General features: G+C 38.5%; 1 protein-coding gene across 1 annotated transcript in view; it reads right to left on the bottom strand.

Moving 5' to 3' along the window:
- LOC101743670 (sialin) overlaps positions 1–25,136 on the bottom strand; it is a 78,254-nt gene that overhangs the window by 6,969 nt on the left and 46,149 nt on the right. The window contains exons 6-11 of the mRNA XM_038021329.2: positions 19,646–19,732; positions 19,069–19,202; positions 17,020–17,169; positions 2,112–2,259; positions 990–1,130; positions 141–226 (exon numbers count right to left, since the gene is read on the bottom strand). Of these exons, the coding sequence (XP_037877257.1) occupies positions 141–226; positions 990–1,130; positions 2,112–2,259; positions 17,020–17,169; positions 19,069–19,202; positions 19,646–19,732 (746 nt within the window). The remainder of the gene's footprint in view (positions 1–140; positions 227–989; positions 1,131–2,111; positions 2,260–17,019; positions 17,170–19,068; positions 19,203–19,645; positions 19,733–25,136) is intronic.

Here is a 25,136-nt window from a genome sequence, read left to right as displayed (position 1 = left end):
GAATTTGTAATGCTGAATTGATTGTAACCCACATATTGGGCGTAGTTAAAATACCAAAAGAACAATTAATATCCGACGTTATGCTTCTATTTTGAGTTTTCGACGATACAAGAAACAATTTATACTGTGTCTATGCTTACGTTATTCGTCGTGAGTTCACCGACCATAAACGTGGAGGCCCACCCTCCGAACGAAGACAGCGTGTTCGCTAGACCGAAGATGGTTCCTGGAATATGAATTAGAGGGAACTGGTCAAACAATCCCAACACAAAGCAATACATCAAAGCAATAATAATTAAAAAAAAACACAACAGAACTGATCTTACTGGTCGTAGGACGTCTTATAAGTCCGCACGGGTAGGTACCACCACCCTGCCTATTTCTGCCGTGAAGTAATAATGCGTTTCGGTTTGATTGTAGATGTCTATGGGCTCGTCTACCTATCTAAGCAATAAAAAAAACTGAACATCTATATATTCTGATGTCAAAAGACTCCATAGATCACTCAATGGAAGTCGTCGCGGCCTAAAGGATAAGACGTCCGGTGCATTCGTGTGTAGCGATGCACCGGTGTTCGAATCCCGCAGGCGGGTACCATCTAATGAAATGCGTACTTAACAAATGTTCACGATTGACTTCCACGGTGAAGGAATAACATCGTGTAATGAAAATCAAACCCGCAAAATTATAATTTGCGTAACCACAGGTGGTATAGGACCTCTTGTGAGTCCGCACGGGTAGGTACCACCACCCTGCCTATTTCTGCCGTGAGCAGTAATGCGTTTCGGTTTGAAGAGCGGGGCAGCCGTTATAACTACACTAAGACCTTCGAACTCATATCTCAAAGTGGTTGGGGGCATTTACGTTGTAGATGTCTCTGGGCTCGTCCACCCATTTAAGCAATAAAAAAAAACTGACCAGCTATACGTTCTGGTGTCAAGGGACTTCATAGATCACTCAATACTAGACGAGCTTGAGATTGGTCTTACCACTGAAATTGGGGGCGATGTCCAGACCGTTGCCGAGGTAGCCCGCGGTCACAGCTCCGTTGATGGTGAGCGCGGACGTGAACATCGCTATGGACCACACCCGGTCGTCGCCCAGAGACGCCTGAGCAATCATGAGCAAACCTGAAATTTGAAAATATTGTTGAAGATATAACGACCCAATTGTGTAATCGAATCCAACTCAGAGCCCGAGGTAGAGTATCTTTCACACGATTTCATTCCTTCAACATGGAAATCCTCCTTAGAATGCTAGTGTTCATTCAATGATCAAAATTCGACCATAATCACTGACACCTCAAGATTTAAATTGTATGTATTACCTTTTCTCTTTAAATTTCTTATTGATATTTAAAAAAAATTGTCTATTTCTATTATTTTTCTACCTAAGCTGAGGCCTTGAGAGTCCGTTCAGCGTAACCCTAAGAAGTAGGCGAGCTTACTGGGCTCAAACCTGACGACGTTGCGAACACTAGCCCTAGCAAGAGCAGTGCTCCGCAGAATCTACCACCGGTTCGGAAACGTGACCCACTGAGAAGATCCGGTAAGAAACTCAGTGGGCTGTGTCTGTGGGTTAATTTACTCGCCGAGCCCTTCGTCGCAAGCGACGGGTTCGACGAGATCGATGACCGGTGCTTGAGGTACCTAAAGCAACGTTAGTGGATCGGGAGGTTCCGAAATGCCGTGTTTTGGGCGAAGTCGACTGTTTACCATTCGGTCTGCAGGATCGGAAGGATGTATATTAATGTTCGCTGGTAGCAATCACAATGTGACGATACGCGGTAGAAGTGAAGCCTTCACAAGTATAACTATCTCATTCTCTCTCCTGCTAAATCCTATAAATGTATGTTTGTCTTTTTCTTTGTCGATTTTTCGTTTTATATCGGCTTCAAATCACAGCAACGGTGCCGAAAGTTTTCAATTAAAATAAATCAGTCGAAAATTATTATAGTTCACAGATACAACAATTAGTTTACCGTATATATATTTTTAAGCTGATTTATTATTTCAAATTATATTTGTTCATAGACATTTAATAAGACGAAGGACGTAATGGTTATTCAATTGTCTTATCATTAAACAGAATCTTTTTCAAGGTTACATTACCTGGGATGCCAACAGCGAAGCCAGTGAAGAGTTTCCTCGCGGTGGTGGTGGAAAGCTTGCCGCTCCGCCTGAGGTAATCAGCCAGCACGGACGACACCAACGCACACAGGTACTTCCCAAGATACGGCAAGGACGACAGAAGACCGTTCTGTTGATCAAATTCAACATCAAAATGTTTTCGTTGCTTAGGTTTCATATTTATAACAGATTTCTTAAATACTTCTTAATCTTTAACACATTATAATGCTCTTATTGGCTATGGTACTATGGCGGTAGCTATCATACAACACAAGATATTTGACTAATGCCGGTCATCGTCCTCGTCGAACCCGTCACTTGCGACGAAGGGCTCGACGAGTCAATTAACCCTCAGACACTGCCCACTGAGTTTCTCGCCGGATCTTCTCAGTGGGTCGCGTTTCCGATCCGGTGGTAGATTCTGGGAAGCACGGCTCTTGCTTGGGTTCGTGTTAGCAACGTCATCAGGTTTGAGCCCCGTGAGCTCACCTACTAGTTAAAGCGACGCTGATATAGCCTCTCAAAAACAACCTTTGGACCGCCGATCTACTAGGTGGAAATTCACTAGCTTGGTGGAACATCTTCCTTTAGCTGTATACGCCCAGGGTATGAAGATCAGAACGGAAATCGTTATACGGGTCCTAACCTCCTCTCCTAATTGTATGGAATGGATGGAGGGATGACTGATTGCTTGAAGACCTTTCCAGTTTCACCAGGACAGGCAGGCGAGCTCGGGCTTAGCTGGGAGGGGTGGAATTGCTGACAACTGCTCGAGCGCCTCCAAAGGAGACCTAACAGCTTAAGGGAACTTACTCCGACCCACTAAGGAGATCCGGCGAGAATCTCCGCGGACTGATGACATGTGTTAGGTTTCACGTGGAACTCTTTGACGAGTTCGACGAGTACAGTGGTTACCATTGTCCCTGCTCCTAATGCTAAATCTGCAAGGGTCTAATAGCTGTGCTTTTTTTAATGTAGTAACTTAAATAGTTGCCATGTTCCCTTGAAACTGTAAATATGTACACTCCGATGCAACGATATGTTTAACCTTCGTTTTTCTGTCAAACTAGACGTTTATAACACATATTTTACAGCTTTGTTTTCACTGAAATTATAGATGATTTCACTGAAATGAGTCGTACAAGCGTAATGGTATTTGCGCGAGCTAGTGTCCCGTAAACCTTGCGTGAATGGTCAATCAGTCGATTCGTGGATAAAGTACCGTAGATACAAGTCTGTACGATGGCTTTGTACAATATTATATGCGAACAGCAAAAAAAAATTATAGCTTAATGATGAGTATGTGTTTGAAGCAACGGTACATTAGCAGTTTCGGAGGAAACAACAAAGGCAATATCAATAGAGCGAGTGAAATTACTCCGTGAACTCCGTAGACCACTGCTCTGAACGTTTTAAATTTGTTTATATGAAAACTTCTTTTTTTTATTGCTAAGATGGGTGGACGAGCTTACAGCCCACCTGGTGTTAAGTGGTTACTGGAGCCCATAGACATCACGCAAATGCGCCACCCGCCTTGAGATATAAGTTCTAAGGTCTCATGTATAGTTACAACGACTGACCCACCCTTCAAACCGAAACGCATTACTGCTTCACGGCAGAAATAGGCAGGGTGGTTGTAACCACCTCGCGCGGACTCACAAGAGGTCCTACCACCACTAAAACCCTTCTCTACGAAATGTCGGGGGCGCGATTCAGGAATCTGTCAAACAACTTCTTTTCTTTGCTAGCTACATTCTCACCTAAACATTTGATTGATTTGTAAATAAATAAAATAGCGTACAGTATCAAGAGTAAATAGTAAAAGTAAATAAATATAATAGAGTACAGTAAATAGAGTACAGTACAGAATACAATTAATAGTGTAATTATTTTATCCAAAATAAAACGGCCTCACACGCCGCGCCATCGGATATTTGGGCATCAAATTCCTATCGTGCTCTCATAATGAGTTCCGAGAAATATCGCACCATATACCTACCTTCAGAAATGATAAAATAAAAATGTGAGATCGACCGATGAGGTTAAGCAAAAAATATATATATAAACGCTTGAATGATTGCTGCGATAATTTAAACGGACATTTTGGAGCCGAGCGGTGGCGCCGCCAGATCCAATTAGGGTTCCTTATGACACGTAATAACGCAACAAGAATTGGTCATGATGCTTGGTCATGGTCATTGGTCTTTTACTGGTGGTAGGACCTCTTGTGAGTCAGCACGGGTAGGTACCACCACCCTGCCTATTTCTGCCGTAAAGCAGTAATGCGTTTCGGTTTAAACGAAGGGCGGGGCAGCCGTTGTAACTATACTTGAGACCTTAGAACTTGTATCTCAAGGTGAGTGGCGCATTTACGTCGTAGATGTCTATGGGCTCCAGTAACCACTTAACACCAGGTGGGCTGTGAGCTAGTCCCCTCATCAAAACAATAAAAAAAATTTATTAAAGAACTGCGCGATTTGTATGTAATCCATCTTAAAGCATGCACGCCCTTTTCAGCGGAGATCTTTGCGAGATCAATGCTATTTTTTATTTCGCAAGATCTGCAGACTTTTCATTTCGTTCCTGGGTTCTTGGTGCCAGTTGAATGAAAAATAAGCTAGTATGGTGTATCCGTATCTCTTGATGTATAAGCCGGACAGGCTAATATCATTTTTTCATTAGCAACTAAGTAAGGCCTATTAACCACGCCACATAGTGATGTTTTAGAGCATTTCTATATAGACTATTCAATTAGCAAGAGTATGGGGTATTGCGAACATCAAACAATTGTAATGTACGAGATGACTCAGTCGTTACGTCGAAGCGCTTAAGTTATGTAACATTATGAACAAAAGTATTAATAAAATATTAAAATATTTATGTTCGAATTTTAGATAGAACATAATATTATGTATAATATTTTTGATCGAGTCTGGAGTCTGGTTTAGAGTTTGAAATTATAATAATGAATTCGTTATGAACGATAATTGAACTAATACTGAAACTAATTGAAATAAACTCATTTACTACTGGTGGTAGGACGTCTTGTGAATCGGCACGGTTAGGTGCAACGTTTTACTGTTAAAACTGAGACCTCAAAACTCATGTTGACTGCATACGATTTCATATGTACATACTCGTGCTTGCTTCCCATCAGATTGAAGATTCACCTATTTATGATATAAATAACAAAGATTTAAGATCGCATAAAGCACTAAAAATCGGGATCATCCGCAGGCACGTTATAAACTAAGCTTTTCTACACTATATACAAATGTATATAATTTAAGAATTGAAAATTATTTTCTACACGTAATAGTGTGTGAATGCGTAATGAATGTTTAGTGTTTTTTAATGTGCAAAATCACTTTTGTGCATACCTGTACCGCTTACGTTCATTCACCTTCCGCTGACTCAACATTTACAATTTCATATGGAAGGACTAAAAGTTGAATATTCAGGATTAAAGATCAACGTAGGTAATTTTTTGGACGACACTAAAATTAAAACTAAACTTAAAACTTGATTTAGTTTGGATATTTATTAAATTTTAAATCGACGACAATACAACCAATAACTTACATTCACAGCAACCAACTGCTCCCTCCCTCAACGATGCAACATTCAATTAATTTCAACGAAGCAACAAAAACCATCTTCCAATCCGGCTGGTCACCGTGGAAGATCAAGACCAAAACCCTCTAAGGAAGATATCTCGAACTTCTTCAATAATAAGAAAATGGAACACAAACCCAAGAAATACTTCACTCAACTAAAGAGAAGAAAGATCAGCTTTACATAGTAACTTAGAACATCAGAACTTAATAATGAAACAGCTGTTATTCTTTAGAGGAGGCCTTCACCTTCACTCGAGGAGGGGTCCATGCAAACAAACTTCTATATTTTTTTTTTAAAACGTTGTCTAGATTTATACTTTTGTAAGGAAACGGAAGGGAGAGAGAAAGGAAGCAAATTAAGTGAAACACGTGTAATAACATCAGTATTTTTTTTCTTCTTCTCTTTTCTTCTTTATATTTAAAATATGTATGCAACCTACTATTTGTATGGAATAAAAGGCTTATTATTATTATTATTATTTATTAAATTTTGCCTAATCCGCAGTTTTCGTGGTCGCGTATGACTAAGGGCTTGTTCACAAAACTGCGATGCGACGTCGCGTCGTAAAAATCTACGAGCTCCCACGACGCTTCGCAAGAACTTGCGAATTGATTTTCATCGCGCATTCCTGCGATGTTAAAGGATTGTGGAATTTAACGCCAATTGTGGAAGGGAAACGTCTTGCGACACGAAATCGCATTGCAGCAATTCGTGTCGTAGTTAAGTGTGTTGCGAATTCGCATCGCGCTGATTCGCAGTTTTGTGTACAAACCCTAATAGAAAAAACCGTAAAACTTGTATTTATTGCGCCTACAATTCGCGAAAACCTAAGAAGCCATTTATGTGTTGTTTTCCTTGATATATTATATGTATTTCCTTAATAAATAATTCATGTGCTTTATGTATTACGGAATACATTGAGCGCACAAGGACATTGCTCAATAATATTCGTCGAAGTTACATACAATGGGCACTACTGTACTCATAAATTTATTGCCAACCCTCTAATTTCTTCATAGTTTGTGACCGTGATAAAGTGGCTTCGTCAATGGTAAGCATTCTCATTAGAAAATCGTAAAAAAAACTTTTTATATTATATTATTGTGTTAGTAATAGCCGCCACCTAAATATGAAATAGGGGCAAATTCAAATTCAAAATCATTTATTTCAACTTGGATGTCATCAAAAACACACTTTTTGAATGTCAAAATGTAAAAGAAAATGTTAACTCTACCACCGGTTCCAAAAAAAGCCACAGTCCTGAGAAGAACCGGCGAAACAAACTCAGCGGGCTTTTTTTTTTTTGTATTTTCTCAACTATTTTCTTTTTTTTTTTTAAAACAAGAAAACATATTTACAGTATACAAAAAAACAAGCAAAAAAATACAATTCAAATAAATAATAATAATAATGAAAAATGAAAAGGCCAGGAGCGAACGCCTCATTCCCACGTAGTGCCATCTAGTAAAAAATCCTTAACTTTATAATATGCCTTGTTGCACAAACGTTCCTTGACAGTTTTCTTAAATCTATGAACAGGTAGTAGTTGAACGTTTTGTGGGATCTTGTTGAAAAGCTGTACACCCAGCCCCCTGAAAGAGTTGCTTATTTTCTTAATTCGAGCCGCCGGCAACGCAAGCCTATGTTTGTTCCTAGTGTTCACATTATGCAAATCGCAGACTCTGGGGAATTCTACAATGTTTTTACGCACGTACAATAAATTTTCAAAAATGTATTGGGACGCTAAAGTTAGAATTTTGATTTCCTTAAACTTGTCCCTCAAGGATTCCCTCGGGTGCATATTATAAATAGCACGAATAGCCCTCTTCTGCAGGATGAAAATCGTTTCGACATCGGCAGCATTGCCCCATAGCAAAATGCCATAGGACATAACACTATGAAAATAACTGAAATAAACTAGACGTGCCGTATCTTCATCAGTATACGTTCGTATTTTTTTTACCGCAAACGCTGCAGAACTAAGTCTATTCGCTAACTTGCATATGTGAGGACCCCACTGCAGCCTGGAATCAACTGTTATACCAAGAAAAACTGTCGAATCAACAAGCTCCAGTGTCTCTCCACTTACAATGATATTAGTGTCTACTTGTCTAACATTAGGTGTGGTAAATTTTATACATTTTGTTTTTTTGTTATTTAATAACAGATTATTAACACTAAGCCAATGTACCACGCGCGAGATAGCATCATTCACATCGTCATAATCTTCCAATTGTCGTTTAATTTTAAACAATAATGATGTATCATCAGCGAATAATACGACCTCGTGACGGGTTTCAACAAACTTTGGTAAATCATTGATATACACAAGAAATAAGAAGGGACCCAATATGGAACCCTGAGGAACACCCATATTAAGTAAGACACCGGAAGATCTCTTTCCTTTAACCTCTACCTTTTGGATTCTTCCGGATAAATAAGATTTAATAAGTTCTAAATAAGATTTAATAAGTTCTAATAAGTGGCATAAGTGTTCAAACTAAAATTATCAATGCCTGACATCTGACATCTGTCAAAGTGACAGCTGTGGAAATAGCCTCACCTATATTTTTACGATTTTTCGCGGGAATGCGAGGAGCGCAGTTGTTTTATTATGTTAATTTAATGTTTCTTCGGGGTTAAATGTGTAAATTGTATGAAATAAATATGAAATTTCGTCGGAATGACGCCTATTTCGCCCTACAGTAAGATACGCTTTGCCACAATAGGCTCAGAGCACACCCTACTACTAATATTCAGCGTTACTATTGGGGAGGGGGTTTTGGTGGAAATTTGGAGAACAATGTGAAGTTTGAATGCCATTTCCTGTATCACTATTTTCCAATCGATAGCCGTGCGGACAGTACTATTAGATAAGGTGTACAGGCCTTTTTAAACGGTTATTGGAAATACAATAACGAGTATTTTGGCTGTCCCACGCAACTTGTGCAACGATATGTCATATATTAAGAGTTGATTAATCGATTTTAAACCAACAAAAACGGTTTATTACATGGAGTACATTATACCTAATCATTCAATTGATGCGAATCGATGCATCCTGTGATCCTATTCGTGGACTAATCACATCCTTCTGGTCACATGGAGACTATGGGAAAGATATTTTGGTTGAGCAGAGTTTTGTCGGTGCAATCTGTCTGTTGTGATCTTTTCAATACGAGAAAATTGTTTAGTATATTTTTTCTTTATACTCGACGTTACGAAATCTCGAAATATCTCTAAGTGCATTCATTATTCAAACTATGTTAAAGGAAATGTAGTTACGCTTCTAAAAAAAAATGGTGCACGTGCAACTTGGGATACGTGAGAGAAGTGAAACTTCTATTACGGTGTGTAGTATTGTGGTTTTCTTCATTTTCCATCCTTAAATCAAATTTCTGTTGTAATAGGGCATACTGACGGGAACCCCTGACGTTTACAACACTTAAATGTGAACTATATATAAATTGCCACTCCAGCGCTCTACGCCGTCGCGTACCTTATCAGTACTATCAGGGAACGTCTAGACAGTTGTCCAATTTACGCGCGTAATGATAACGCAAATTACGGCAAACTTTCCAACTCTATACAAATTCGAGTTGACTTTTACGTTATCGAGAACGTTAAAGAACTCGTTGTTTCTTTTAACCTATACTGATAGCCTTGGGAGGCTATATCAGCTTCTCCTTGATGTGTAGGTGAGCTCACGGGGCTCAAATCGGGTGTGTTGCTAACACTGGCCCTAGCATTATAGCATATATACCTAGCATTGTCTGATCCCCTTACATATATGACCACGAAATCACCGATGAGAATTAAATACTCGAAATAATATTCAGATATTTCAGTTTTTTTTCTACCTAGGCTGATAAATAGCCTTCAGAGGCTATTTCAACTTCTCCTTGATGTGTAGGTGAGCTCACGATGCTCTAGGCGGAATTATTGCTAACACTGGCCCTAGCAAGAGCAGTTCTGAATCTATCACCGGATCGGAAACGCGACCCACTGAGAAGATCCGGCTCCGAAACTCAGTGGGCTGTGTCTATGGGTTAATTCACTCGTCGAGCTCTTCGTCGCAAGCGACGGGTTCGACGAGGACGGTGACCGGTAAACTCGCACTAAGCACACTGTATATCCCAACGTTATCACAGTGCAAAAATCAGATATACATTAAATTTTTTTTTATGTTCAATAACTTAATTACATTCCAGTATAAAACAACCTCGGTACAACGCTGTGTATTACTTAAAGTTGCAATGTACGAATACCATAAGTGTAGAAGATTGGAGGACACATGCTGGTATGTTCTAGAATAACGTGACGTCGTCAACACATAGTACTGTGTTTCTTAAGCGATATAATTGAATTCTCTAATATAGGCACATTCGCCGTTTAATAGTTATGTATATTTTATTGCGTCTGCCGTCTAGAACTAGGTTATTGAGGTCGTTTTTAGGTCGTATTTGGCTCAAAAAAAGACGTATTTTTGGTTACGTTTTGTTAAGTATAACATCGTAATAAAAAGCACTCCTTCTCTTTCCAATAAACCAGATATAAGGGCCCTAAAAACACGTGCCCGAGTGCCAAAAATAAGGGGAACGTGCGAACATTTTTAAGGCCCGCAATATATCATAATTCTAATCAGCTGTCGTACGGAGTCAATGGTCGTTCGACCCAAGGGAACGTTCGCAAGCTGCCTTTGATTTCCGGTTCACAAAATACCAAAAGGCTTGAGTATTTTTTCTTCGAAAATCAAATGAGTTTAGTTTCCCGTTCAATCTACAACCGTATATTATGAGAATAATATTTAATGGGACAAACTGTCTAATCCTTACGTTTTATTAGTTTTATGTATAATATACTATCAATACGTTAATTACCAATATATTTTTTTACATAATATACATTCACCAAAAAAATACATTTTGTTCCATAAAAAACCTGAGTTTTTAATCAAGAGCTTTAAGAAGTAACCTGGTATTTTTTTTCTACAAACATGTGTACTTAATTCGAGAACACAACACAAGAACACAATTGTAAACAGAAGCGGTTTAAACTCACTTAACTCAAAATCTATCGACAACAAAAAAAAAAAAAAAGAGCTAAAAACGTCATAGCGTTACACAACGTTTGGCGCGAAAAGAATCTCGCGAGTAGGTTACACATGATTTTAAGTATCGCGAGACAGTCCACTGCGATAATTGTTACAACACGCATTGTAGTATCGAAGGAGATAATATTAAATTTTATGGAACTTGTTTTTAAATGGACTTATTTAATGACGAATCAGAATAAACTGCGGTTTTTTTTTCTTAACTATTCCCTGGTAGCTTAAGGGGCCATTAGTGTGTATACATCTTTTCATTTACGATGATTACACATTTATTACTGCTTATAAATATATCTTTTTTTTTTTTATTGCCCTTGTAGGCAGACGAGAATACGGCCCACCTGATGGTGAGTGGTTACCGTCGCCCATGGACTTCAGCAATGCCAGGGGCAGAGCCAAGCCGCTGCCTACCGCTTAATACTCTAATATCTTATAAGTAACAGAATTATTTACTAGTCTTCTGTGTTATTTATTATTTAAGGATGGCTATTTTGGTTGTGATCTTTCATTTCTTTCTTATAATAATGAAATATGCAAAGGAATACTGAATTTAGTTTCCTCTGGGAAAATATACTAAATGGTGAATGTAAATTGAGTAGTTCGTGGCCTTTATAACGCTCAATATATATATAATGCAACTATGTAAAGCTTCGGTTCCTGTGGCATTTTAGAGTGACCAATATCCTATCTATCTCTGATGAGAAGCTATGTTGGTTGACGGACGGGACGGCTGTTGTATAATTTAATTGAAAATTAGACTTAATGTTCCAAGGGATTATGTTTAAGCTGTAGTAGCAACTTAAAATTAGACCCTTAAGCGCCATCATTAACTGTGGATCAGAAAGTATTGAAATTGATTTATTTGTTTTCATTTCATACATCTCAATAAGTAAAATTCCGACTGTTCATTAAAAAAATGTAAGTTCAGCACGCAGCTCTCACTTTCAAGACTATAACGAATATAGTTTAGTCGAGAAGTTGGTTTACGTCCTTTGAAAGTATGTAGTTAATTAGAAAGTGGTCGTATCAAGCTAAATATAGTGGGTGAGCCCAGTCCGTATGGAAATTCAAAATGTTTAATTAGGAAATACCTACCTAAAGGTCTTATCATAGGGTCCACGTTATAATGAAAGGTGAATAGCGAAATACAAGATTTATGTCTGAAAATTTACAAATTAAAATCTATAATGTACCAAATACATTAAACCTCATAAATTTTTGTTTTATATTTTCTACGTTTGACGACACTTCCATTTTTATTTGCAGTTCCATTTTATAATCACGTTTTGCAAGTTTTAATCAATTTCCTTTTTGGTTGACACAAATTTAATTACCGTTTAAAAATACTTCAATATTTACGGGTACAACAAGAATATTAACCTCAAAAAGTTGTTGAGAAATCATATTACCATTTTTTTTCATTTCAGTATATACTGTTTTTCCTTTTTCAAAATAGAACAACGCTATACATCAATAGTCTTATGATTAAATGACATTTTTTATTTACTTTAGTTACGGGAAAGGTTAAACTTGACTTAAAACACCAAAGTATAGATTTATAATTTCATTATTATTTTAAATGATAGATCTGCCTAAGTTATTATAAATTTTATGTATTTAGTTGAGACGTAGTAACCAGTATGCTAAAAACCAATAAAATCAATCTGGTTGCCTACTTTAAGCTGATGCAATACAGTGCAGAGCTTGCGTGAGCTTATTTTATCCTCTATAGTTACATTATATCCAAGCAAGATGAAGCCGAATCTGCTTAGAAAGAGAGACTGTTATCATTTGAAATAAATAAATATCTGTTCTTTTAAAGGAATTCGCAAATGACTTAACATAATTTACAATCTTTACGATGTTTTGAGAAAGACTTCGAGTAAATGTATATAAAAAATATGTTGATTCGTAACTAGTTAGATTTTAATATGCCCTGTAAACAAAAAGAAATATTTTATTTTTCTTAAATATGGGGGACTACTTTATAATCCTAATGTTACGTTTTCGTTTCGTTTCATTGCGTTTTAATCCTATATAGTTTATAAATAACGTGTAAGAAAATCAAGAGAACAATTAATGGTAACATCCCATATTCGTAGTTGGCATTATTTAGAAGTTTAAAGGAGTTATAAGTATTTCAGTGATATTAGAAGACCATGCTCATCGTGTGAACGTCGACTCCTACACTGAGAAATGAGGTACAATTTTCAAACTGCTAACCAAGAGATACGGACCAAGAGAGGTGTGGCGTAGTACTAAATTATTGCAGAAATATACACGATGATGACAGTAGCCCATGTTAACTCAAACTATGAATTTCTATGTACACTTTTAAAATTATTATGAAACAATTAGCACATGGCTAACACCGAACCCCATTGATATCACAAGTCAAATGCTGCCGCCCTAATACTCATATAACATAATATAAAACGCTAGTGTTTTTTTTTATTAATAATTAATTAATTTAATTATTAAATCGCACCCGATACAAAAGTAAACAAAGTTGAATTAATTAAGAGACCACTTTTGAACAAATAAAAGCTGTTTAGAAGCCGACGGATAATAGTAAGGTACAAATGTTCTGTACAAAATATTAAAATAGTGTTTTATTCAGACAATAAGGTGATCACTGTGCTTATTATACGAAATGAGACATTAATTAATTTACAAGGCCGGTTAGAACCGAATATGACTGGCTCAGATTATTTAATTTATTCATGTGAAACAATATCCGTCGCGGTTTGCTCTCGTGATCAGGGAATGTTTGTAAACAGAGATATTATTGTATAGACTATTTCCTATACAGGTAACAACAAACAAGTATAAATAATATAGGTTTTCTTGTCAATAAATTAAGTCGCACGAACTAGAGATCGATACGAGTATTTGAGAAACTACCACTGTAGCATGTGAAATATTTGTCACACAATAAAACTCAAACTTGACACTACTTTTACTACAAATTCTTGCGGCAGTACGAAATATTACTACCAGAAGAATTTAATCATTATTATTATTTAAATTATCAATTAAAGTAATTGTGTGTCCTTGAATCCAATAATAATATATATATAATTTAGTAGCACTTTGCGACAATCTAACCCTTGTTTCTTTCTAATCGAGCACTTCCTGTTTTTTAACTAACAACGAGACTTATGTATGTACCACGCAGTTTCTCGTGATCTATTAATTTGTAAGTCTCTCGACCGATAAACGATCATTTGAAAGAATATTCGCAAATGAAGCATTGGTGATACCAGACACAAAACAAAAACAGGAAAATTCCATTCACATTAGCCTTATTTTTTATTACCGTTTTCGTTACGGGAGCAAAAGCGTTAATGCCTTTATAATTTACTAGCGACCCGCCCTCGCTTCGCTTCAGAAACATTAAAACACACATGAAAATAAAAAAAAAATAAAAATAAAAATTTAAAAAAAGTAGCCTATGTTCATCAGGGACAATGTCGGCTTCTAATGGAAAAAGAATTTTTCAAATCGGTCCAGTAGTTTCGGAGCCTATTCGAAACAAACAAACAAACAAATCTTTCCTCTTTATAATATTAGTATAGAAAATAGAAAAAAAAACTAGCGGTATTTCAATATGTACAAAATAATGAATCATGTAAAACCGACGACTTACTCAAAAACGATATTATGGATTGACAACGATAAACATTTTCGTAACACTATGTAATAAATAGATAATAAATTAGTAAGCGGAATAATAAATTTTAGATACAATATACATTATTCGAATTGAAATATTTGATAGACAATTTGCACCAATAATAATGAATCTGTAAAAGAAAGTAAAAGGTTTACCTATTTAGACAGTATATTTTTAACAGACTTAATAAAATCTAATAAAAACTTCTCTATGAAATGCGTTTGTCGTTTCAAAAGGCAAATCTTAAAAAAAAACACGATTGCATAAATCTTACTTGCAAACAGAAAACTTGAATAAAAACATCGAATATGGTTGACATTTCAATGATTTCCATAAAGGTCAGTTTTCGTAATCGCTTATAAAAGCACAATCATATTAGCGGGACTTGTCCACCTTTCGCTCGCCAATATGGTTGCCTTACAATGCGAGCGTCGCTACAACGGTTTATCATTGAAATTTGAATCTTAAAAATAACCTCTTAGATGTGATTTTTCAACGATGCCATTGAATGAAGGGAAATTACAAAACCAGTATTAACACCCGTGTCTTTTATCGAACAACGACCCAAGTTGATATTACGTTTATCGATTGATATCTACAACTTCCGGCTGTTATTATTATTATTATTCATAGTTCTCGTGTGTAGTTACTACGAGTACACTAGTAGTAGTGACTTAATTTATTTAAGTGGACAGTTAAGTCGGTCTGTATGTCAAAAGCATTTTATTAAGATTGACCTTGTAATTCATAATAATATGTAGACGAATGAATGGAAGGTAAATGTAGTTTATGAATCCTTACACTATACTTTTATCACAAAGAAAAACAGGAGTAGTCATTGTGGTAGAATAAAAAAATTCTGAGATAAATATCCAATAAACACGCCTTGAAATAGTTATTTGTGCAACAAAAGGGAAAAGTTGTTTTTTATTTCGTGTGCTGATTTTGGATCCTGAGCGTAGTGAGGGACTCAACAGCACGAGATGCAAAAAACTTTGCTCTCGTGTAGCACACATAACTTTTCACCTCAGCAGTGAGAACACATATTACTTAGTGACATAGAAATGAATAGGAATAGATTGAAATAACTTTTAAAAAAAAACCTAATTTCTTTATTACAAATATCTTTAAATTTTTAGGGTATTAAGCGTTTCCGAACGTGTTTTCTTTGAGGTCGAATTCCAAAATCTAATTTTGAAGAGGTTAGTTTTTTTCACTCTCTTTTTTATATGCATTTAAAAGAGACAGAGCACAGTACAATTCGAATTTTTCAAATTTATGGCTGAACAATGTCAATTCGTGGCACTGTAGATTGAAAAATTAAAAAGCTACTTTGACCCAAGCTCGAATCAAAATCGCGTTTTATTCACTTTTGTCTCGCAGCAAAAGCGGCATGTATGAGCTGCTGAGGTGAAAAGGATATTAGAAGCATGTAAAATCTAGGTAAAAGAGTAAGTTAACAACAAAGAGTAAATAATTGAAAAGGAAAATATTCCTCAATAAAACTCAATGTTCAGAAGTAGCTGCAAAATTTTACCCTTAAGTTGTTTATTTAAAGCACGATTTCAATGTTTCAAATTCGATGACCATTAAAATTGTTTTATTTAGGGTAGTCGGTAGCTCCTTATACCTTATACCTAAGTCGTGTGTCCTATAACCATCAACGCATCCGAATCGAAAAGGTCTTTGACGCAGCTGAACACAACATTAAACGCATCTTATTACAAAACTATTAAGCACCTTTATGGCGTGGCTCTAGTAATTACGATAGTCAATAATGCTTCGTAAGGTATTTTCCTAGAACGGAAGGCGCCGATACGACAGGCGCGCCGATACCGGAAAACTACACTTAGATTATAGATTTCACAGTTTATAATTAACTAGCTGCTAACTGCGGCTTCACCCGCATCGACAAACAAAAATGTCAGTGTAGTTTCCCGTGAGAATTAGAGGTTATTTCGGGATAAAGGCTAGGCAGCCTAGTACAATCCCTTGACCTAAATATACTTTCGACGTGAACGAAGGACAAACAAACACACTTTTACATTTAAATGGTAGTATGGATACTCTGATGGATGGTAGTATGGAAACGGCCGTCTGGTGTAGTGGTAAGTGACATGGTCACTACACAAGGGGGTCGCGGGTTCGAATCCCGCCAAGGGAAGATATTTGTATGATAAATATAAATGTCTTTTCCAGGGTTATGGATGTATATTAAATATATGTATGTGTATAATAAAAATCTTACATTTATATCCGTTATCTGGTACCTGTAACACAAGTTCTTTACGAACTTATCACGGGACCAGTTAACGTGGCGTGATTGTTAGTAAATATTTATTTATTTATTTATTATCTGATATCATTGAAGTTTGTATTAAAATTACTATTCTTCTGTTTCGAAAACAAACAATTGAAATAATTCAAGAGGTATTTTTGTTACACACAAGTCCCTTGAATAGATTTTATGCGAAAATGGCACTTACGTGTTTGATGTTGAAGTGCAGAATGCTCTCGACGTAGGTCGGCAGCTGGTTGACGACGGTAAAGTATCCGAAGACCGAAGCTCCGTGAGTGATGATGATGGCCCAAACTGGAGAAGACGAGAGTAGACTCTTCCAAGGTACCGGCATGGGCTACAAGATAATATAAAACATACATTCTATTTCCTTATTCTTGTCAGTATAGATAGATGGATAAGAAGATAGATTAAAGATAATACGATATGAGAGATACAAAATGATTGTGATATTCGCATTTTTTTTCCTATTTATTCTAGTAACCTCCGGTTATTCTAGATTCGCCGAGCTAGTAGATGAGCTCACGGGGCTCAAACCGGGAGTGTTGCTAACGCTGGCCCTAGCAAGAGCAGTGCTCCGCAGAATCTAGCACCGGATCGGAAACGCGACCCACTGAGAAGATCTGGCTAGAAACTCAGTGGGTAAATATTCGTAATATGAGCCGCAAAGTTAGACTTTTTTCTCATAACTTTTTTCTGATTTCATAAGTTTTCTAATGGAGAGTAATGTTTGCGTTTTTGACGAATTTTTGATAAATTGATTTAGTTTACGTACCGAAATCTTTCAACACAATTTTCATCATAAATAGGCCTAATAGTGTATGTGTGGGGACACACAAGAACCAATCAACCAGTTATAGCACAAATTATATTTTTCCGGATTAGATTTTTCTTCATTACACGCTTCTAGAAGGCGACCTCAATTCGCCCATGACATTGGCCAAAATCCAAAGATAATTATGATTCGGACATTTTCAAGGGTACGCGTTAATCAATCAAGGCGAATTAGAATTTCGTATGCAGACGCTCGTTCGCATCCCCAAGGTCGTTACTGTTCGAATATAATTGTATGTAGCGATGATTTAATTGATTTTTACCGGCAGTCAAGGCTGGATGGTCGGGCGCTTTATTGTGGGCGATAATTAAAAGAGGTTCTTCGCTTTAAGACGCGCCAAATTTATTAATATTTTAAAAGACTGTGACTTCACCCAAAGGAAAGAGAAACTAAAAAAGAAACCCAAAAAACTTTGTTATTTATTGACTTCGATTTAGGGAAGATTCCGCCCCTATCCTCTGAATAAAGACTGGCACAATAAAAACCAAATTAAAACCTCGTGATGCCATATTTTAAAAAATCTTTTTATTGAATTTCATAAGAAACTTTAAGACAATGCTGACAAAATAAACACAATTAATATTATGCTATTTTCATTGTCCACAATTAAATGAGGCATTGTTTTATAATCTGCGATGTAATCACATCAATTGTACTTTTACAAATATAAGTTCATTTAGATCTTTCTTTTTCATTCATATTAGTATAGAATGTAATAATCATTGATTTGCGTAATGACTATGTAATTTAAAATCTATTACTATTTTGTTATGGGGTTCTGTACAATCACACAATTGCACAATTAGGGTTTTTTTTTTTAAATGGCAACATTCTCGGCGATTAGATGTCCGTAGACAAGAAGACTTATAGCCGGCTGTTGGGTATCGGCCTAGAATAACTACCGAATCTTTTTCCGTTGATGTCAAAAAAGGCAAATCAAGGATTCTCCAGAGAATGGCAATTCCCATTTACTGGTGGTAGGAAGTATTGTAAGACCGCACAGGTATGTACCACCACGGTATCTATTTGGCTACAGGCAAAGCAGTCGACCGTTCTGCTTTGAAGGGTGGGGCAGCCGCTATACTATGCAATCCACTATCCACCTTGAGACGTGAGGTTACGTTGGTCTCTTTCTCCTCCCTCCTCCAGTACTGGGAATAAACGTAACGATGTGGAAGAGGGGTGTATATTGCTCAACGATTTTAAAAATAATGGCGTATTGATGACCATAGGATTTACATATGGCACTCTTTGTAAGAACCAGGAGAAGTTGCGAGTTTGTTTAGTGATGAGTAGCTAGCTAATTTTAGTGATGAAATTTCCACAGGCTTCAAGTTATTCGCTACAGATTATTTTTTTTGGATACGTTATAGAAATAAATAACATTCTTCGTATGCTTACCCCTTTCTTATTATTGTCCTGAGGTAGAGCCTTCATTAAATAATTGCGTTCAGATTCAGTAATGCGAGGATGTTGGGCGGGAGAGTCGTATACAACAGCGAACCAAGCTACAGACCACAACACGCCGATTATACCTGTAATTATTAATAATATTATAATAGAGTTTATTTTTGTGGGTCTGTACTCAATTCTTATATAATCGTAATCGAACCTTCTTCGTTCAAAACAATGGTTGGTTGAAAAAGAGCTCAAGATCAGCGGTTCCTAAACTTTTTAATGTTATTAAATTTTATCCCTGTGATCTATTTCAAAATATATAATAGTCCTGTTTAAGAAAATTAAATTTCAATTAAGAATCGAGTATTACTAGCGAATGTGATGAGATTGTTACCAGCCTTTTTATTCTCAGAGATTTTCTTCCGCAAGAGATCCATTGCTCCAAGTTGATAATGAAATACAACCAAACTTCATGACGGTATAATGTATACGTCATTTTATATTTGCCGGCGAATCTAACAATCTTTTAATACAATTAAATCTAATATGATGATGTTCCTTATTCTAAATATGAACTCACCGGTGAAATAGAATGCCGATTCCCATCCGAAATGAGCAATGAGGAAGCCGCATATGGGCATCGTGATTGCCGCACCGAGAGATGATGCTGTAACAACGAGATTATGTAAATTTTCCTCACATATCAGTTAATTTCACTGTTACCAAGTTATAATTTTGGCTTCGAGAGCAAAACAAACCTTGCCCGATTCATGGTGATACCGTTTTTAGTTGTAAAACCCTATGTGATTTTATAGGAGTGTCGCATAAAGGACTTAGTACACAAAACGTCATAATTATGTAGCTATATGAAGCGAGGTAAGCTTTACAGTAATGACCAGAAACTGATGGAAATAAAATGACATTGATTGAAGCGTAGTAACTTCATTAGAAGCTGTACTAGAAGTTTCAATAGATTACGCTTGGATTTGTGTTTTTTTTTATTGCTTAGATGGATGGACGAGCTCACAGCCCACCTGGTGTTAAGTGGTTACTGGAGCCCATAGACATCTACAACGTAAATGCGCCACCTACCTCGAGATATAAGTTCTAAGGTCTCAGTATAGTTACAACGGCTGCCCCACCCTTCGAACCGAAACGCATTGCTGCTTCACGGCAGAAATAGGCAGGGCGGTGGTACCTTTGTGTGGCTTGAGTCCTTTTTGCCGAACCCTATCCAAGTTTTTTGGTTTTGTTTTCGTTCAAGTGGGGGCACGAAATTCAGTTTCAAGAAATGTAATGGATGTGCAATTTTCGTTAAAAACTTTAACGATATCTCCCCAACGATCTTTGTTTTCGAACGATATTTTTTCAAAGCATCATTCTCTAGTCTTGAACTTGGCAATGATCTTGCCTCGGGCGCACGTACATACGTAGTTACATGACCTTAATACGGTCTACCGCGTAACTTCATATACAATGTGTGTTTAGTGTAATATTTCAAAGTTGTCTTGGTACATTTCTACGCAGTTTTTTAGGGATATTCATTTTTATTGTACTGGACAAGCGAAGAGGTTTTTGGGTTTTTTTTTATTGCTTTTGTAGGCAGACGGGCATACGGCCCACCTGATGGTGAATGGTTACCGTCGCCCATGGGCTTCAGCAATGCCAGGGGCAGAGCCAAGCCGCTGCCTACCACATAGATAAGTGTCTAGAAACATCACAATGTGAAAGCGCCACCAACCTTGAGACATGCAGACTCAGACTGAATTTAATCTTAATTTAATTCTCAAAAGGTGTATAATTGCTTGGGCTTGGGTGGGACCCTGGCATTGCGGGTGTTTACTCCAGTTCCAGGATGATGGTAAAACGAGGTAATGCAATAATATCTCGCGAACTCTTCCACGCGTTAGTAAGTAAATCAGGCGTATAATAATAAAGCAGACATGGTTATTAACAAGTAACGCGGAAATGTCGCAATGGAGCCATGTTACTGTTATTTTTATTCACTTTATCGTCTTTTTTTTTAAATTTCCTTGCGCAAGTCTGTTGACAAATATGTTTGTTGCAGCTCGTTTACAGAAATTTCAACTATACAACAAACATTAAGTAATCTTTTCATATCAGTCTGTAGTTCCCAATGTATTGGAACTCCTAGTTTGGGGTTATTTCCAGGTGTATGATTTGTCAATAAAATAATTTGCGCTTACAAGGTTACAACAAGCAGAAGGTTTTACGGCACACGTGGTATAAGTCGTTAATTTAGCTCTTTTTTTTATTGCTTAGATGGGTGGATGGGCTCACAGCCCACCTGGTGTTAAACGGTTACTGGAGCCCATAGACATCTACAATGTAAATGCGCCATCCACCTTGAGATATAAGTTCTAAGGTCTCAAGTATAGTTACAACGGCTCCCCCACCCTTCAAACCGAAACGCATTATTGCTTCACGGCAGAAATAGGCAAGGTGGTGGTACCGACCCGCCCGGACTCACAAGAAGTCCTACCACCAGTAAACTCATGAACTTCATAACGTGACCACCTTAGGGACATTGCTCATAGTCTCCAATGGTACAAGAACATTATCCGATCGGAGTCATGCGACTGCTTCGCGTTGAAAATTACCAGTTTGTAAAACCAGTGTTTGTTGTACCAGTGGTCAAAGAGCTCACGACCCACCTGGTCTAAAGTGGTGAAGTTCATAGATGCCATGATTTCCTTCGATCACCTTGAAGTCTTAACACCAGGTAGGTCATAAGCTCGCTTCACTTCAACTAGCTTTCACAATAGCTGAAAACACAACGGAACGTGCCCAATCTCGCACATAAGGCTTCTTGTGTCAAAGGCCCGTATGGCAACAAAAACATTAAGAGTCGAATGCAAACGAACCGAAGCAACAGTCAATGAAAACCTCCAAACATCTACAATTACTTTATCGTCGTAACCATAAAAATTTAATGGCTATGCAAATAATAGTGTTTTTCCTCGAAAGCGCCTAGACCCATTTGTCAAAGGACTCTTAAGGACATTGGCGACGCGTGACTTGCAGGTAACAGAGGTTAGAAACGCGGGCGATAATGACTTGTTAAGTTTTATAGTTGGACACATATGTAGATAATAATAGAAGGTCGGAACTAATTAGAAAAATCACTTTTTAAGTTTTACCGATTTAAATTTTATCCAGATCTGATGACCACTAGTTTTTGCGTTATCCTTAACAATTTATATTGACAACATTGTCAATTTTCTTGTGCCTCATTTTGTTTTGTTGTAGTCTGTATATTGTATTATTGTTGGTAGCCATTGACGAACGTTAGTGTTCTCAATAAAATGGTTTTGGAAAGAGCCGTCTTTTTTTCCTATAGCCGAAAAGTCAATGTAACCGAATGTAACCGAATGTCTTGAGGGGCCACTGATTTTTGACGAATTTCGGACACGTGTTTATAGAAATCCTCCTCCTCCACCGTACGTCGTATTCCTCAGTTCTGAGGGTCGTGACCTTTACTGAGCACTTTTGTTAGGATGTTCCTCCATTCACTTCTGTCCTCCGCGCAGTGGATAGCGACATTGATGCTGGATTCCAAAGTAGTCTTAATCTGATCTGTTTATAGAAATAGTCCAACCTAAATATACTCGCATTGATATACACAACATATTCGAACCGATCGATTGGTTTGGTTCAGATCACGGAAATCCGACAGAGCATAGTCGGTAGACAGCGTGGTCACCACAAATCTTGAGTTTCACCCACACGAGTTAGGTACGCTTTGCTTCCTCTATAGTTTATTATAATAATGCGTATCGCTTTGACAGGTAAGACAGCTGTAGATATGATACGGAGGTAGACGCATTTACTTTGAAATGTGTATGTACCGATAATTGATGTGATATTAGATTATATTTAATGGGTATGGCCTCCAAGTGTCAATGTAGCGGTTTTACAAGGCCACATGTGCTTTGATATTACTACTAGTGATCTCGAGGGGTTATACTAGATTCACCGAACAAGTAGGTGAGCTCACGGGGTTCTAACCTGAGGACGTTGCTCATAGCTAGCCCTAGCAAGGGCAGTGCTTCGCAGAATCTACCACCGGATCGGAAACGCGATCCACTGAGAAGATCCGGCAAGAAACTCAGTGGACTGTTAAGTTTGTAGTTGTCCGTCATTGTTCGTTGATAACGTTCACTATTCCGGACGGCCACCGCTCAGGTTTCGGCCACCACGTGTGATTTTTAGACTTCTTACTCTCGTTGAAACGTGGTGGCTCGAGTATTGCCGCAGTGGCTGTCGCGGAACGGGTGCTGGGATTGGTTCGAGGAAAATAACGAAGGCTTCAAGTATGGCGTTCACACGGTCCTCGTGGCTTGACCGGCGCAGGGCGTAGGAGCGAGTCTTTTCTTCTTCGGTTGGCGCTCTCCTCTTCTTTGGAGAGGTCTGGACTCGTCGGCTCGCTGTCTCGAACTGAATTTGCAGCGAGGTAGGCCCCCTATTTATGGTCGCCCACGCGCACTCGGCCAGCGCTATTATGAGTCCGAGCACGGTGGGCGTCTATTGTTCTCTCGGCCGCCTCGCTCGCCTATTGTTTGCCTAGTCGCTCTATTAGTTGCCCGTATTGTGACTCGCTCCTGCGCTCCCACGCCAAATTAAAGACCACGAGGACCAATCTTTATTTTCAAACAAATATTTACAAATTTACTTATATCTATTTACATTTGTATGCTAACTATTTTTTAACATACTGTCTATCACGGACATTCTCTATTATAAACTATTTATTATCTATTTTATGTTAACTTATTTTTAACATAACTATTTATTACGGACATTTCTATTATATATTTACTATGTTCATTACGGACATTCTCTATCTATTTATTTCACAGCTATTTTTCATATACTATCTATTTGCGGACATTGTCTATTTCTATTAAATCTCGCTGTACTTTGCGAACATATCTCTATTTAACTATTTATCTATTAAACTATCAATGTCCGTCGCGAACAATATCTATTAAGCTGCATTTATTCATGTCCGTCGCGAACATCCTCCCGCCGTGCAGCGTCGTTCACGTCGCTGCATCCTCCTTGGTGAGCGGCGGACATCGTGGGCAGCACGATGATCTTCTTTGCCGGGCGTCGCAATATACCGCCGGCGGTGCGTACGTCGACCACTCGAGTGATGCCGTCGGCCCCCGGGTAAACCTCCTGGATGATCCCACGTGGCCAGGTGTTGCGTGGGAGCGTTCCGTCTGCTATTATCACGACGTCGCCTATCTTCAGGGCGGGCCCGCGGCTGTGGGGCTCCCGCCGGTTCTGCAGGTCGGGCAGGTACTCCCGGAGCCAGCGACTCCAGAACACATCTGCCAGACGTTGTGCTGCGCGCCAGTGTGCGCGCCCTATGAGGTCGGCGTCGTCAAATTTGCCCGGCACGGGGACTCGCGCCGGGCCTCCCAGCAGGAAGTGGTTCGGTGTCAGAGGGTCGGGATCGTCGGCGCTCACCGATACGTGGGTGAGAGGTCGGCTGTTCACTGTGAACTCTGCCTCTGCTAGCAGAGTATGAAATATTTCGGGCGTCGGGCGCCTCGGCTGTTCCGTGGCCGAGAGTGCGGCCTTTACCGCCCGCACCATTCTCTCCCAGGCGCCGCCCATGAAAGGCGCGCCCGGTGGGATGAAGCGCCATTGGATAAGTTTTAAGCTCGCTTCATGCTCAGTCGCCTTGTCCAAAGCTTGGCGCAGCTCCTTGTCGGCACCCCGTAAATTGGTGCCGTTGTCGCTCCATATCTCCGTCGGAGCTCCCCGGCGCGCGATCATGCGCCGGAGTGCCATCACTGCTGAGTCCGTGCTGAGGCTCGCTGCCGGTTCTAAATGCACCGCACGCGTAGTGAGACATGTGAAGATGGCCACGTAGTGCTTCTGGGTGCTTCTGCCGGTGGTCACTTGATAGGGCCCGAAGTAATCGAGGCCCACGTATGTAAATGGTCGCCGATGGTGTGCCAGTCTGCTCGGTGGGTGATCGCCTGTGGCTGGACGCGGTGGAGTGTCCTTGCGGATACGACACGGAAGACAGTTGTGGA

This window comes from Bombyx mori, chromosome 3 (assembly GCF_030269925.1).
Source record: "Bombyx mori chromosome 3, ASM3026992v2".
Lineage (NCBI taxonomy): Eukaryota > Metazoa > Arthropoda > Insecta > Lepidoptera > Bombycidae > Bombyx > Bombyx mori.
The sequence above is the reverse complement of the archived record's forward strand: the minus strand, read 5'-3'. Positions and strand labels throughout refer to the sequence as shown.